At 33.7% G+C, this 15152-nt stretch overlaps 1 protein-coding gene across 2 annotated transcripts in view; it reads right to left on the bottom strand.

The window, feature by feature from the left end:
• ARHGAP29 (Rho GTPase activating protein 29) overlaps window positions 1-15152 on the bottom strand; it is a 73143-nt gene that overhangs the window by 21914 nt on the left and 36077 nt on the right. For both annotated transcript variants that reach the window (XM_004420818.3, XM_087447114.1), the window contains exons 4-12: window positions 12265-12361; window positions 11831-11903; window positions 9598-9646; window positions 9035-9172; window positions 8069-8133; window positions 7519-7629; window positions 7338-7418; window positions 6941-7129; window positions 5805-5942 (exon numbers count right to left, since the gene is read on the bottom strand). In XM_004420818.3, coding sequence (XP_004420875.1) covers window positions 5805-5942; window positions 6941-7129; window positions 7338-7418; window positions 7519-7629; window positions 8069-8133; window positions 9035-9172; window positions 9598-9646; window positions 11831-11903; window positions 12265-12361 — 941 coding nt within the window. The remainder of the gene's footprint in view (window positions 1-5804; window positions 5943-6940; window positions 7130-7337; window positions 7419-7518; window positions 7630-8068; window positions 8134-9034; window positions 9173-9597; window positions 9647-11830; window positions 11904-12264; window positions 12362-15152) is intronic.

The raw sequence follows: 15152 nt of genomic DNA, 5'->3' as shown, positions 1-15152 counted from the left end.
GGAAGACTGGCACAGATGTTAGTTCAGGGCGAATCTTCCTCCAGCAAAAAGAGGAAGATCAGCAACTGATGTTAGCTCAGGGTGAATCTTCCTCAGGAAAAAAAAAAAAAAAAGGAAATTTTACAACTGAAAAATGTAATATCCAAAACAAAATTTTACTGGATTGACTGTATAGGGAAATGGAGATAACAAAGGAAAGAGTCAGTAAACTTGAAGACAGATAATAGAACAATATAAACAATCAAGAGAAAAAAGATTGGGGAAAAAAAGACCCTCCAGATCTGTGGGATAAATAACAAAAGGTCTAACATTTGAGTCACTGGAGTCTTAGAGGAAAAGGAGAGGGTGCTTCAAAAAATATTTGAAGAAACAATAGCTGAAAACTTCCCAAATACTGCAAGAGTCAAACTTGCAGATTCAAGGGACTCAGGGAACTCAAAACAGGAAAACTCAACAAAATCCACACCCAGATACCTTGTAATCAAACTGCTAAAAACCAAAGACAGAGAAAAACATCTTGAAAGCAGCCAAAGAAAAACAACACACTCCACATGGGGGAACAATGATTCAAATAACTATGGATTTCTCATTAGAAGCTATGAAGGCCAGAAGACAGTGGAAAATTTTTAAAGTGTTGAAAGAAAATAACGGAATTCTATATCCAGTGAAAACGTCCTTCAGGAATGAAGGTGCAATAAAGACATTCTCAGATGAAAGACAACCAAGAGAATTCATTGCCAGCATCCTTACTATAAAAGAAACGGTAAAGGAATTTCTTTAGACAAAAGGGAAATGATACTAGAGGGAAGATGGAATCTCAGGAAGAAAAGAATAATAACAGAAATGATAAGAGATTTTTCTTCTCTTAACTTCTCTAAAATATGTGACTTTTGAAAACAAAAATCATCACTGTCAGTGAAGTTTTCAATGTCTATAGATGTAATATACATATATCAGTCACAACTCAAAGTGGCTAAAGGGACTTATATGATGGTATAGTTCCTACATTCCACTTGAAGTGGTAAAATATTAGTCCTAGTTAGACTGTGAAAAAAATTTTTTATAGATATATCCTAGTGCAACCATTATTAAAAAAGAAACTATACAAAGAGATACAATACAAAACTCAATAGATAAATTAAAATGTAGATAATAGATAAATTAAAATATAGATAAGCACTTCAGATAAATTAAAATGAGATTCTAAAATATTATCAATTTATCTAAAATAAGGCAGCAAAAGGATGAAGGAAAACATAAGGTACAAACAAAAAACAATAAAATAGTAGGCCTAAATCTAAATATATATTTACATTAAATATAAATGGTCTAAACAGTTCACTTAAAAGATAAGAGATTGTCAAAATAGATTTTTTTTTTAAAAAAAATCAAGGCGGAACTATACGCTTTATAGTGAACTTTAAGAAATTCACTTTAAATATAATGATAAAGTTAAAAGTAAAAGAACGGAAAAAGATATACCATGCTAAAAATAATCAAATGACAACTGAAATAGCTATACCAATATTAAATAAAGTAGACTAAAAAGCAAGGAAAATTACCAGGATAAAAAGAGACATTTCATAAGGAAAAAAGGATCAATTCACCAATAATATATAACAATCATTAATGTATAAGCAACTGACAGGGTTTCAAAATACATAAAGCAAAAACTGATAGAACTAAAACTATGCAATATGTTGAAGACTTCAAAACTTTCTCAGTATTGCTTGAAGTAAAAAGTAAATTATCAAGGATATGAAAGATAAATAACCCATAAACCAACAGGAAGTAACTGACATTTACAGAAGAATCCAGCCAACAACAGCAGAATACACATTCTTTTCAACTGCATGCATGGAACATTCACCAAGATAGACTATATCCTGAGTCATAAAACAAACCATAACAAATTTAATAGAACTGAAATCATACAAAATATTTCTCTCACCATAACAAAATTAAACTAGAAATCAATATCAGGAAGGTATCCAGAAAATCCTCAAATACTTGGAAATTAAACAACAAACTTCTACATTATCCACAAGTCAAAGATGAAGTCTCAAAGGAAATTAGAAAATATTTTGATCTGTACAAAAATAGAAATACAGTATTTCAAAATTTGTGGGATGTAGATAAGCAGCGCTTAGTGGGAAATTTAAATCATTAAATATTTGTATTAAAAAAGCAGGGAGGTCTCAATGAACAATCTAAGCTTCCACCTTTAAGAAACTAAAAAGAAAAGCAAAATAAACCGAAAGCAAGCAGAAATAAAGAATAAAAAGCAGAAATAAAATTTCTTAAAAAATAGAGAAAAAGCAATGAAATCAAAAGCTGTTTCCTTGAAAAGATCAATAAAATTGCTAAATCTCTAGCTAGACTAACTAGAGAGAGAGAAGGCACAAATTACCAATATCAGGAATGAAAGAGAGGATATCACTACAGCCCACTGAGACATTGAAAGGATAAGGGAATACTATGAACAACTCTATACACATAAATTCAACAACTTACATGAAAGAATATAGACATATATAAAGACATATATATGAAAGATATATAAAAGGAACAATGCATCACAACCAAGAGCAACTTATCCTAGGAATGCAAGGCTAGATCAACACTCAAATATCCATGTAGTCCATCATATGAACAGACTAAAGAAGAAAAACTACATTATCACATTAATCAAATGATGCAAAAAAAATAATCTGATAAAATCCAACATCTTCATGATAAAACTCTCAACAAACTAGAAATAGGGGAAATTCCTTAACCTGATCAAGGGCACCTTCAAAAAACCTACAGCTATCATCATATTTAATGGTGAAAGACTAAGTGCTTTCCCCCTAAGATCAAGAATAAGGCAATGACGTCTTCTCTCACCATTCTTATTCAACAATGAACTGGAAGTCCTGGCCAGTGCAATAAGAAACAGAAATGAAAGGAATACAGATTGGAAAGGAAGAAATTAGACTGTCCCTATTTGCAGATAACATGATTTTCTACGTAGAAAACCCTAATGATTCTACAAAACAGCTCCTAGAACTAATTCGTGAGTTTAGCAAGGTTGCAACATACAGGATTATCATACAAAAATCAATTGTATTTCTAAATATTAACAAAATGTGTAAATTGTATTTCTAAATATTAACAACGAAATGTGTACATATGTATTGATACATACATAAATTATGTGTCTATCTGTTAATCACATTCACAATAGTTCCCAAATAATACATACATAGGTTTAAATCTAACAAAACATGTGAAACACTTACATGCTGAAAACCACAAAATGCTGATTAAAAAAATATCAAATACCTAAATAAATAAAAAGACATACTGTGTTCACGGATTAGACAACTCCATATATAGTTAGGATGCTACCTATGTAGTCAAATCTCCCCAATCTGATTTAAGATTTAACACAATTCATTCAAAATGTTAGCAGAATTTTTTCCAAATATAGACAAGCTGATTCTAACATTTTTATGGAAAGTTAAAGGATCTTAAAGCAAAACAATTCTGAAAAAGAATAAAGTGGGAAGACTTACTCTATCTCATTTTAAGACTTTGCTGTAAAGCAACAGTAATCAACACAGTAGGGCTTCGGCAAAAGGACAGACACATATACCCATGGAACAAAACAAAGAATCTAGAAATAGACCTACAAAAATAGGGTCAATTGATTTTTGACAAAAATGCAAAGGCAATTCAGTGGAGACGGCACAAAGTCTTTTCAACAAATGGTACTGGAACAAGTGGACACCTGTATAAATCACGTTTTTTATTTTCTGTATTTTATGATGTTTTGACATCTTAAAAAGCTTGCTGGCCAGAGAGAGACTGCTCCTCCAAGGGCTAGCCAATTCTTAGCCAGGGAACACGTCTTTCATATGCAACTCCAACCACCTCATTATCTAACTCTCACACAGCAAGCTAATATTTTCCCCTGCCAGGTACCAAGCAACCAGAGGCCATCCTGATATCCCAAAGCCTCCTGGAATTATTCACACTAGCCCGTCCTATATTGCTTATCCTGCCCTACCCTGCCTTTCCCTCGGAAACCCCAATAAAGGCTCTGTATCAGCTTTCCCCTCCTTCCTGCTTCTGCTTGACCAAACCTAGTATTTCTCCTGTGGCCCTGCCTGGCAGAGGGTGTCCCCTTCTCTCAGGAAATATAAGTAATTCATCTCTCCATGACATTGTCCTTTCCATGTCAGCATTCAGTCACCTCCATAAACTAAAATCCCACGGGTATAATTTTAATACAACATCCATATGCAAAAAGTAAACCTCAACCTATACATCACACCTTATACAAAAGTTAACTCAAAATGGATCATATATCAATGTCAAACTATAAAACTTTCAGTAGAAAATATAGGAGAAAAGTTTTTGTGACCTTGGGTTAGGTGAAGCACTCTTAGATGTAACACCAAAAGCGTGATCCATAAAAGAAGAAATTGATAAGTTAGACTCCATCAAATTAAAATCTTCTGCTCCCTGAAAGACATTGCTAAAAGACTAAAGAAAAGCTTCAGACTGGAAGACCAAGTATCTAAGCTCAACAGTAAGAAAACAAACACAATTTAAAAAATAGGTAAACTACATATTGCAAACAAGCCCTTGAAAAGACGCTCAATATCATTAGTTACTTTGGAAACACAAATTAAAACCACTACCACTACACACCTATTAGAACAGCTAACATATAAAAACAACTACTACTAAGTATTGTCAAGGGTACTAAACAACAGGAACTCTCATACATTGCTGGTTAGAATGAAAAATGTTACGACCACTCTGGAAAACAGTTTGGCAACTTATAAAGTTAAACAGACATTTATCATACCACCCAGTAATCTCACTCCTAGGTATTTACTCTAGAAATATGAAAACTTATGTTCACACAAAAACCTATAAACAAATATTCATAGTAGCTCTATTCATAATCACCCAAAACTGCAAACAACATAAATGTCCAACTGGTGAATGGATAAACACTGTGGTACATTCATATAAACACTGTGGTACATTCATATATACTTGGTAAATCTCAAAGGCATTATGCTGAGTAAAAGAAGCCAGTCTCCAAAGGTTACGTACTATATGATTCCATTTATGTGACACTCTGGAAAAGACCAAACCACAAAGATGGAGAACAGATCCACACTCGCCAGGGGTTAGGGGTGGATGGAGAGTTTGACTACAAAGGGGCAGCAAGAGGAAAGAGTTCTGGAGTGACAGAGCTGTTCTGAATTCCGAGTGTGGTGGTACTGGTACACTAATTTACACGTGTTAAAACTCGTAAAATATACACCCCCCAAAAAACGATTTTTGTATGTAAATATTTGACAAAAACCATTTTAAAGAGGCAAACAAAAACACTTGAGGGCAGGATGCTTTGTCTTCAAATAAATCATTGGGTCCAATTTTAATATTTAGTTTACTCGAATCTTGAAGAAGAGATCTTATAGTGCTGTCAGAAGTTTCAGGGGTCAAATCCATTTCGTCAACCAAGCCAAGAAAGACAGTGGCTTACAGGCAATTTCACACTCTCAGACTTAATTTTAATGGAACAAATCAACTCATGGTGGGGGAGGGAGGACAAGATCAAAAATGTAACTCAACCAAACACTGCTGTTAAAAACTGAGTCAATTTTCAAACTCTAAATGTTCCATTAATCTCAGAAATTAAATCCTATAAGAATCATGACTCATTAAGCATCCCTTCCCCTCCTGCAGATATAGATTCTTCTCTTTTCTCTCGCCTTCAAAAAACTAAAGAAATTACTTACAGCTTTAAGGGTAAGATCACACTGGAAAACAAGTTTCCGGAGTTGTGTTAAAATTTCTCTTTTGGTATTTTCTAGATCATTTCGTCTTTCTTCAACATTTGTCACACAAACTTTATAGAGTTCATTCGCTTCTTCTACCTTCAGGAATATCACAGAAAAAAATACCACTGATCACTAGAATCTGTATTTTAAAATAAATACTTATTGTAGTAAAGCTCCATTTAAATAACTGAAAAGATTTCATACACAAAAATTCTGATAACCATCAGCAATTCAAGTGCACTTGACTTTAATGGACAGTCACGTACAACTTACAATTAGCATACTGTCTATAAATAAATGTACACTTCTATTGAACAGCTTTTTCCATTTATATTTACCGTTTTCCATATAACCTTCTTACAGAATTTGTTTATCAAATTATATTTCATAAATAATACAAAGCTTCAGCCTAGCCTTTCTATCAGGTACTGGAATTAGTACACATATACGCACAGTTGCCTAAAAGTTGAAGTTCCTGAACAATCAAGTAAAAAATATTAAACTATGGCCTTCTCTGAGATACTTCTTTCACAAACAACCCAAAGATTCAAAAAATAAGCAAAAGTCTCTTCACATAGTGGTTCTCAAAGTGTGGATCCCCACAAAGGGGCCAGCATGGTGGTGTAAAGTTTGCACGCTCCGCTTCAGCGGCCTAGGGTTCATGGTTTTGGATCCCGGGTGCAGATCTATACACTGCTCATCAAGCCATGCTGTGGCGGCATCCCACATACAAAATGGAGGAAGACTGGCATGGATGTTAGCTCAGGGACAATTTTCCTCAAGCAAAAAGAGGAAGACTGGCAACAGATGTTAACTCAGGGCCAATCTTCCTCACCAAAAAAAAAAAAGAAGAAAGAAAAAAAAAGTGTGGATCCCTACCAGCAGCAGCAGGAGCTTCACCTGGGAACTTGTTAGAAATGCAAGTTGTCTGGGGCCAACCCTAGAGCTACTGAATCAGAAACTCTGGGGGTGGGGCCCAGCCAATCGTTTTAACAAGCCTTTCACGAGATCCTGATGCATGCTAAAGGTTGAGAACCAAAGCCTGAGCAGATTATTGCTAATTCAACTTGCAAATAACAAAAAAAGATCATTACTTTTTGAAGAGCCTCCTCCTCCAGCCTTCGTTTTTTTTCTAGCTGCTTGTTGAGATTTTTTACTAATCCACCACTTGAGCACAGATGCTCCTCTTCTGCTCGAAACATGGAAGATTTTGCTCTTTCATACTCATCTTGACGTTGCATGCATAACAGTTTTGCCTTTTTAAGAGCAGTCTCTGTTTCAAGCTACACAGAAGATAAAAAGTATTAAATATAGAATAAGAAAGAAACCCTAACGTACAAATTTCTTGAGCATATTCAGCAAGATAATTAAGGCAGCATTTTAGAAAAACTATAGAGTTAAGGTATGCATCTTCCCAGGTAGATGCTTAGATACTGCACACGCTTTCAGATGTTCACAAAGAGGTAGATGAAACTCCATTGTAATACTAACCATTTTATTTTGTTCCTGTTTCCAAAGTTCTTTTATTTCTTTCCTTTGTTTTTCCATTTCATTTTTCCTCCCAAGTAGAGGCTGTCAAGAGTATTTTAAAAAAAGAAAGAAAGAAAAAAAGCTGTTTTCTAAAAGTATGCTGTTGTTAAAAAAAATGTGTATTGTACATATAAATTTTTACCTGCACAAATTTGTTGGCTTGGAGAGCTCCAATTGTTTGTTGTAAAAGGTGACTGCTCTCTATATCATTAAGAAGAGCGTTGGTAAAGAGAGACTGCAGTGGCATAAACTCCTAGAATTTAAAATTAAAAAGTAAATTTTCCAATAGAAATGGCACTAGAGTTCTAGACCCCTCCTCCAGTACTCTTCCTCAAAAAGACAAACTTAAAGTTTAGACTTTGAGGTTTTTTCCCCCAGAAAAATAACTAGTCATAAATATAACTGTATGTGAAAAATACTGAGGAAAATTAATTATAATTAATTATAAAACTAGTTAGCAAAATTAGTAGCTAGGAAGATAATCACCATTCATCTAAAATTGTGAATTTCTTAGTTTTTTCATAATAGGTATCCATGTAAATTTAAAACGATTTTATTTTGTCAATAAAAAGTTTAGCATTTCAGTTCTTTCCTATATTAACTATGGAATTTTCTGATTTTCCAAGGCACTATCAGGAGCTCATCTGAGTGATCTCTAGGTACAGAACCCTGGTAGTTCACTGCACACTTACTTGCAGTCCAATGTTAGTTCTAGTTGCCTCTGCCAACTTGACAATATTTCTAGTGGACTCCAATTCTGAAAAGGTCAAAGAAGGCATCAGAAGGTAAAATTAACTTATTTTTCCCCTCCATACTCTAAAATTATTGGTAATTCCCCAATTAAAACATGATCACAAATACCAGTCTGCATGATGATATGACACTGTGATTCTTAATCGGAAGTACTCATCAAAATCAACTTGGAAACTTTGAAGATACACTTGCTTAGACCACACCTCTCTGGGGGATGGGACCTAGGCCTGTGCCCTGGCCATTTATAAGGCTATTCAGGTGATTCTGATGGGCATTTCCTATTAAAAGCAAATAAGGTAGTAGGAAGAGCCAAGGCTTTGGGTAAATTCTATACTCTTCCAGTTACTGCTATGTGATCTTAGGCAAGTCTGCTACCTGACCTTAGGCAAATCATCTATCTTATTTGCCTCAGCTGTAAAACAGGGACGATAACTCTCATCTTGCCTACTTTCCAGGGTTTTGGTAAGGATGAAACGAGATAATAGATTTTGAAAGCATTTTGTCAACCATAAAACACTGGAAAAATATTAGCTATTAAGATGTTCCTTATATGTTTCCACTGCCTTCTGCTCATACATCTATTGTTGCTTTTATCTCCTTTTACCATATTATCTGATTAAATTTCTTTTTACCCACTAGAGAATGACGTCCTTAAAGGCAAAGACAGTATACTATTTGTCTTTGTGTTCCAGATCTAGTGGTTGGCCCACAGTAATGTTCAATAAGTACATTTATTGTAAGAAGAGTCTTTCCTACTTCAAGAAGAGAAAATGGACAATGATTTTATTCACTACAATGAAACAGCCACTAATTTGGAATCACATTACTCATAGGCTGTAGAAAATGAAGTGCAAACAATATTTCTTACACTCAAAATTAATCAGATACCCCAAAGGGCAACTTACCCAAGTTAAGCTTTTTTTCAACCCATGAAACTATGTTCTTGGTATATTTTGACCATGTTTTAGCATATGACAAAGCCAATTCTACAGAGTCAGTGTTCTTTAACAGCACGGTGTCTAGTCCTACAGGAGATAAATTTCCTGAAAATAAAAATATCAAGGTATGTATACATTAAATACGATCACATAATTCTAAACAAAGAAGCAGTCAAATCCTAAAATTTTCTTCAATGAAAACTGGTTAAAAAAAAATACAAGTGACAAATTTAGAATTAAAGGATTACAGTTTAGACTTAAAATGGTTTCAAATTATAATGTATTTTTTATCTTAATGTGTATTTCTATTATTCATCAAGTTACAAGCCCTATACAATTCTTGATCAGTTTCTATCATCACATTATCTATCTACTCTAACAGATTTTTTCCCTAAGTTTATTTGTAAAACTTTACATACCATTTTATGTTAAAAATGAGTATTTTAGGTTACTAAGCAAGAAGAGATTAACTTTATTGAAAGTCTAACTGCAAAAAGTTTGACAAAAGTTGTAAGTACCTCAAGCATTACCTTTTTCATTGGATGAGTCCACCGATTCCACAGAAACATTTTCAAAAGACTTACAACATGGGAGAAAACAAATTTAAGATTAGAGCAGGAGATAACAGATCTTTGCTTCAGAAATTTTTCACTCTAATTTGTTACTCTGACATAATTCCTTCTAAAGAATTTCAAGTATTTAGAACTCAAAGGGCCTGAGAAGTCTGTTTAAATGCCAGAACATTTTATAAGAATTATACAGCTTTTTACAACAGCAGTTCTCAAGGTCCAAGAATGAATAACCTCATTGTTTACTAACAGCATTAAGTTAACATTAATGAATCCATTCAAAACTTTAAATTCTGCAGATCTCAAAAATATTAGTCAGGAAATTATAGAAGCAATCTAAATAGATTGCTTTCTAAATAGAAGACAAAGCCCTGTCTCTTCCAGCCATCTTTTACCACTTATGTGACAAGTATTTCTCTGAAAGCCTATTCGACAGCTTAGTGTAGAACTTTCTATGATGATGGAAATGTTCTGTATCTGCACTATCCAGTAAAGTAGCTACTAGCTACATGCAGCTATTTGAGCATTTGCAAAGTGGCTAATGTAAATGAGAAGTAAATTTTTAATTTTAGTGATTTTAATTCATTTAAATTTAAAGAACTACATGTAGCAAGTGGGTACTTTATTGGACAGTGCAGGAAAACATTATCTACCAAGATTGAGAGATATTAAACAAATTTGATCTATTTAGTTGGGCAATACAGAGTACACAGGAATTCAGTGAAAAATGGATCAGAGACCTGGGGTTTGAAGTCCAGCTCTATCACTTAGCAGCTGTATGACATTGGGCTCACTTATTATTTAAGCTCACTTACCTTTGGTTTGCCCTTCTGTAAAATGGGGATAAGAACGTTACCTTCATAAGGTTATTTTAAGGATTAAGATGATGTAGGCTTACCACAGTGCATAGTACAAAATAAGCACTATTAAATAAAGGGGAACTATTATTTCAAAAATATTTTTCAAAACTCTTTGTCAAACAAAGTAACTTTATTATAGCATCATGGACTTGTTAATTTCAATCTCTAGGGTAAATTAAAAACTGCAAAAGGAAAACAAAGTGCAAAAGAGAAAAAGAAAGGAAAAAGTAATTTCCTACTAAGAATTAGTATACTATGTGTGCACAGTAGAGGCACAGGAACAGGAAATATGATTCACACCTAAAACTTAAATTGTTCAGAGCTTTGTCACACAGATATAATGTTTTATTATATCTTCTGAATTAGAAGTAAGTTTGAAAAGATAAAATTGAGGAAAAATCATGAATAGAAAAAGATTTAAAGATCTTAAAATTCTTCATCATTCTTATATGGTTTATACACTATCCTCCTTGATTCATCAACGGATGACGTCAGAAATAGTCACAATTTTTTTCTCAATATTTTAGTACATATAACGAAGGCCTTAAGTAGTGATTCATATTTTGTCTCATTTTAAGAAAGAGCTGAAATTTTTATATTATTTTGATATAATATAAGTACTTGGCACATTTTCAAATATTTGTTGAAATCCTTTTTAGATTTGATCATCCTTAAGAGGAAATGATTAACATATGTCCCTAATGCAGTTTCTTTAAGTATCTTGCATTTGGCAAAAAAATTTTAGTCAAATGAAAATATTACTATTACTATAAATCTTCAAAGCAATATTCTACATACATTCCTCATGTTCTATTATTTCATAGCAATTTTTCTTCCAATTGGGAATCAGAACCCAATCCTCTGAGATATTTATAGGGATGCTCTTAGGGAGAATTAAGACCTACAGGCCTGTTAATAAGTGTTTCACGGCAACAAACAAACTGTAGGATGTGTGAAAAGATTAATACCCTGTTTACTTCTTGTATCATTTTTCTAAGTTTCCACCACTCTTTAAGATCTGCCACAATGTTAGAAAGGAAAAATGGTTAAGAATCACTTACTAAAATTTTGGACCATATGACACAGAGATTCATTATATAAGATACTATAAAATTATCAGATATATTCTTTTAAAATGATAGGTTCACTTAAAAAGTGCAATTAAATTTTTGCTCTAGAAACTGACTATAAATTATCATATTTAAAATGAACTGATCTGTTTTTCTTGCTAAACTCAAAAACTATCAGAGTAATGTTGAGATTAAGATTAGGAAATTACTGAAATATTAAGTTAAAAATTTTAAAGTCTTTGCTTTCACACAAACTTGGCCTACCTTACTTTCCCGAGAAACAGGCAGTCGCAGTAATGAATCATTGCCTACATCTCCCATAAGGAAGTTTGTCAGGCTATCCAGGGAGTTAAAAAAAAAGAGAAATAAAAAGACAAGTCATTACACTGCTCTGTCACAGGCTTTACATTGAATAAGTCATCTAGAACAAATTTTTTTTAGTAAGAACCTTAGAAATAAACTCCTAGCAATCTATTCACATAAACCACAGTCACTTGCAAATGGATGTTGCTTCTAAACAGTTATAAAGACACCTTCAAATACAGTAATAAAATAATACAGAATACAGCTTTTCCAAAGTTGTGATAATATTTTATACTGGTTAATACTTTACTTTCCATATATCTACTGAATTATATGACATACTCTCACTGAGACACCTAGGCCCAAATTTCTTTAAATGACAGTCGTCTACTTACATATTCCCAAAGGTAACAGCCAAGGTTTCAATGGAAGAAAACACTTCTTTGAAGAGATCGTTTTTGTTTTCTTCATTAACTTCTGTGAAGTTCACAGCTATAGGGAAAGGTTGGTACAATAAATGAGGTAGAAAATATTTTAAACTAGATTTACACAAAGTCATTTAATCCCTTAAAAATCCACCATTACTTCTAGAAGCATTAGAAGATTCAGAAACTGAAAAGCCTAATACACAAAATGGATATGATGTTCAAATTCTTCATGAAAGAAATCATACAAAAGAATCAGCTTGCATAAAAGTAGCTGGCATTCCAAACTGACTACTCCATGCATTACATAATTTGACACATCTAAAGAATGACGCAGTGTGAAACCAACTGGTGTTGGAGTCACCGAGTCCATGTTACACCGGACCTCTCTCATTAAGAATGCTCTGTGCTATTTTCTCTTGCTTATTGTCTTAGGGCAGTTTTTAAAACAGCTCAACACACTGTGGCTCTCAAGTCAATATGAGGTACACTTTTCACTGTGAATTACCAATAATTGAAGTCATATATACATCTGACATACAATAACACCTATATACAAAGCATATCACATAAAAAACACCCAGTGCTTAAGAAAATTTAAATTCCTATTTATTTATAGCCTTATTTCTTACAGGCTCTTGGGCTCTGAGGTCCATGTTAATTGACATACAGCTGTCTTTTGTTTACCATAGGGATATTCTAACGTTTTGCATTTTCTTAAACCAAATTGTGAGACATAACTGAAAAAGTTTTCTTATTATAACTTCTTCTGCATGCATCTTTGTTAAAAGCCCAGATACAATTTACCAAGACAAAATCTGAAGGTGGAATTGGCAATTTTTTTAAAGTAACCCATTCTACTCAGGATGAGTTTAAGGAGCAACTGGCTCCCTGTATCCTACCCTCCCTAGGATCCTTGCCAATAAAGGGAAGGTAGAGAAATCCAGTCGAGAGAAAGCCATCCTTTGCTTTAAAACAGAGTTGTTCTTAAGCTTAGCTGCACATCAGAATTATCTAGGGAGTTTGAAAAGCAAAGTCTGGGTCCCACCACCAAAGCTTCAGATTTCACAGGTCTGGTGAAGCACAGGTACTTGTTCAAAAGCTCTCCCAGGTGATTCTAATGTGTAACTGGGGTTGAAAATGCTTGCTGGAAAGCAAGGATTCCTAAGCAAGGATGAACTAAACTTCAAGCCTATAAACCTCATGAAATTATAACCAAAATTTTACACGTATAAGCCTTTGTAGATATGAGGGGCTAACGTCTCTATCTTTCATCATATTCTTCTTAGTATCCCTGATACAAACAAAAATAAAAACTTAAGAACCACCGTAAATAATTTTAAAAATATTTTTGGACTTCTGCTCTGGCCACAACAGAAAAACAGGCTTACACTTCTGCCTGAAACAACTAAAAGAAACCCATACAAAAATATATGAAACAACAGTTTTCAAGACATTGGCTATCAGGCAACAAAGGACAAGAATCCTGACAGACAAGAAACAAACATGGTAAGCTCTACCATTACCCCAGCTTACCACCTAACAGCACACAAAGCAGATTTCTGAGCAAAGGAAACTAGCAGGGATAAGGTCATTTTATCATGATGACGGAGTCAGTTTATCAAGAGGACATAACAATTCTATACATTTATGTACCTGATAAACAACTTCAAAATGCATGAAGCAAATAGAACTGCAATGAGGGATAGACAAATTCACAGTTATAGACAGAGATTTCAATGACCCTCTCTCGATAACTGACAGAACACGAAGATGGAAAATCGGTAAGGATATGGAAGACTTCAACAGTACTGTCAGCTACCTTTACCAGATGGACATTTAGAGAACCCGCCACTCGATAACAGCAAAACACACAGTCTTTTCAAGTGCACACTGAATATTTACCAAGATAGCCCATATTATGGGTCATAAAACCAGTCTCAATGGGTTTAAAAGGATTTAAATCAGGGAAAATACCTTCTGTGACTAAATGGAATTAAATTAGAAATGACAGAAAGATCTCTGGAAAATCCCCAAATATTAGGAAACTAAACATTAACACACAATAACCCGTGGGTCAAAGAAGAAAAAAGAGAAATTAGAAAGTATATTGAACAGAATGAAAATGAAAACGCAACACATCAAAATTGGTGAAAGGGGGGTGCAGGGAGGCACAGAAGGGAGGGATCACAAAGGGGCATGCATTATCTGGATTGTGATGGTTTCACAAGAGTATGCATGTCAAAAACAATCAAGTTGTACTCTTTAAATATGTGCGGTTTATTGTATGTCAATTATACCTCAATAAAGCTATTTTAAAAATTTCATTGGAAAGTAGACTTTACCAAGTAATTTATAATGTAATACCAACCAAAATATAAAGCCTACTCATATTCCCTAACTTGAACCTGTTAGACTTGAAAGAAAAAAATACTTTATAACAGTATCCAAAGTTCTATAATTATTCTTTCTTTCCTATGAATATACTTTTTCATAGCACTAAACATGACTGGGAGATTAAAAAAATAATAACTGTGAGTAGTGAAAAGACAACTATTTGAACCATCTTCCTTCGTTATCTTCATCCCTACTTGAATGAGGTGACAGTCATCTAACGAAAAGTCCTATTACTGCCCTTGCCTCAACTTCAAAAACAGCCCTATATTTCTAATATCCTTTCTCTTTTTTGCTCCTGCTCAGTGTTTCAAAGAAAAGTCTTTGGCTCCTTTCCAATAATAAATCTTTCCACTCTCTCCAGCATTCTGCAAAACCCTATGCCACCATTACTCCTTCCTCATAGCTGCATTCAATTGACATTTTTTTCTTATACTACTAACATACTCAAATCTTTTGTATGT

The sequence above is a fragment of the Ceratotherium simum genome, chromosome 2 (assembly GCF_057802395.1).
Source record: "Ceratotherium simum simum isolate JZ-2026a chromosome 2, ASM5780239v1, whole genome shotgun sequence".
In the NCBI taxonomy this organism is placed as follows: Eukaryota; Metazoa; Chordata; class Mammalia; order Perissodactyla; family Rhinocerotidae; genus Ceratotherium; species Ceratotherium simum.
This window is presented reverse-complemented; position numbering and strand designations above follow the sequence as displayed.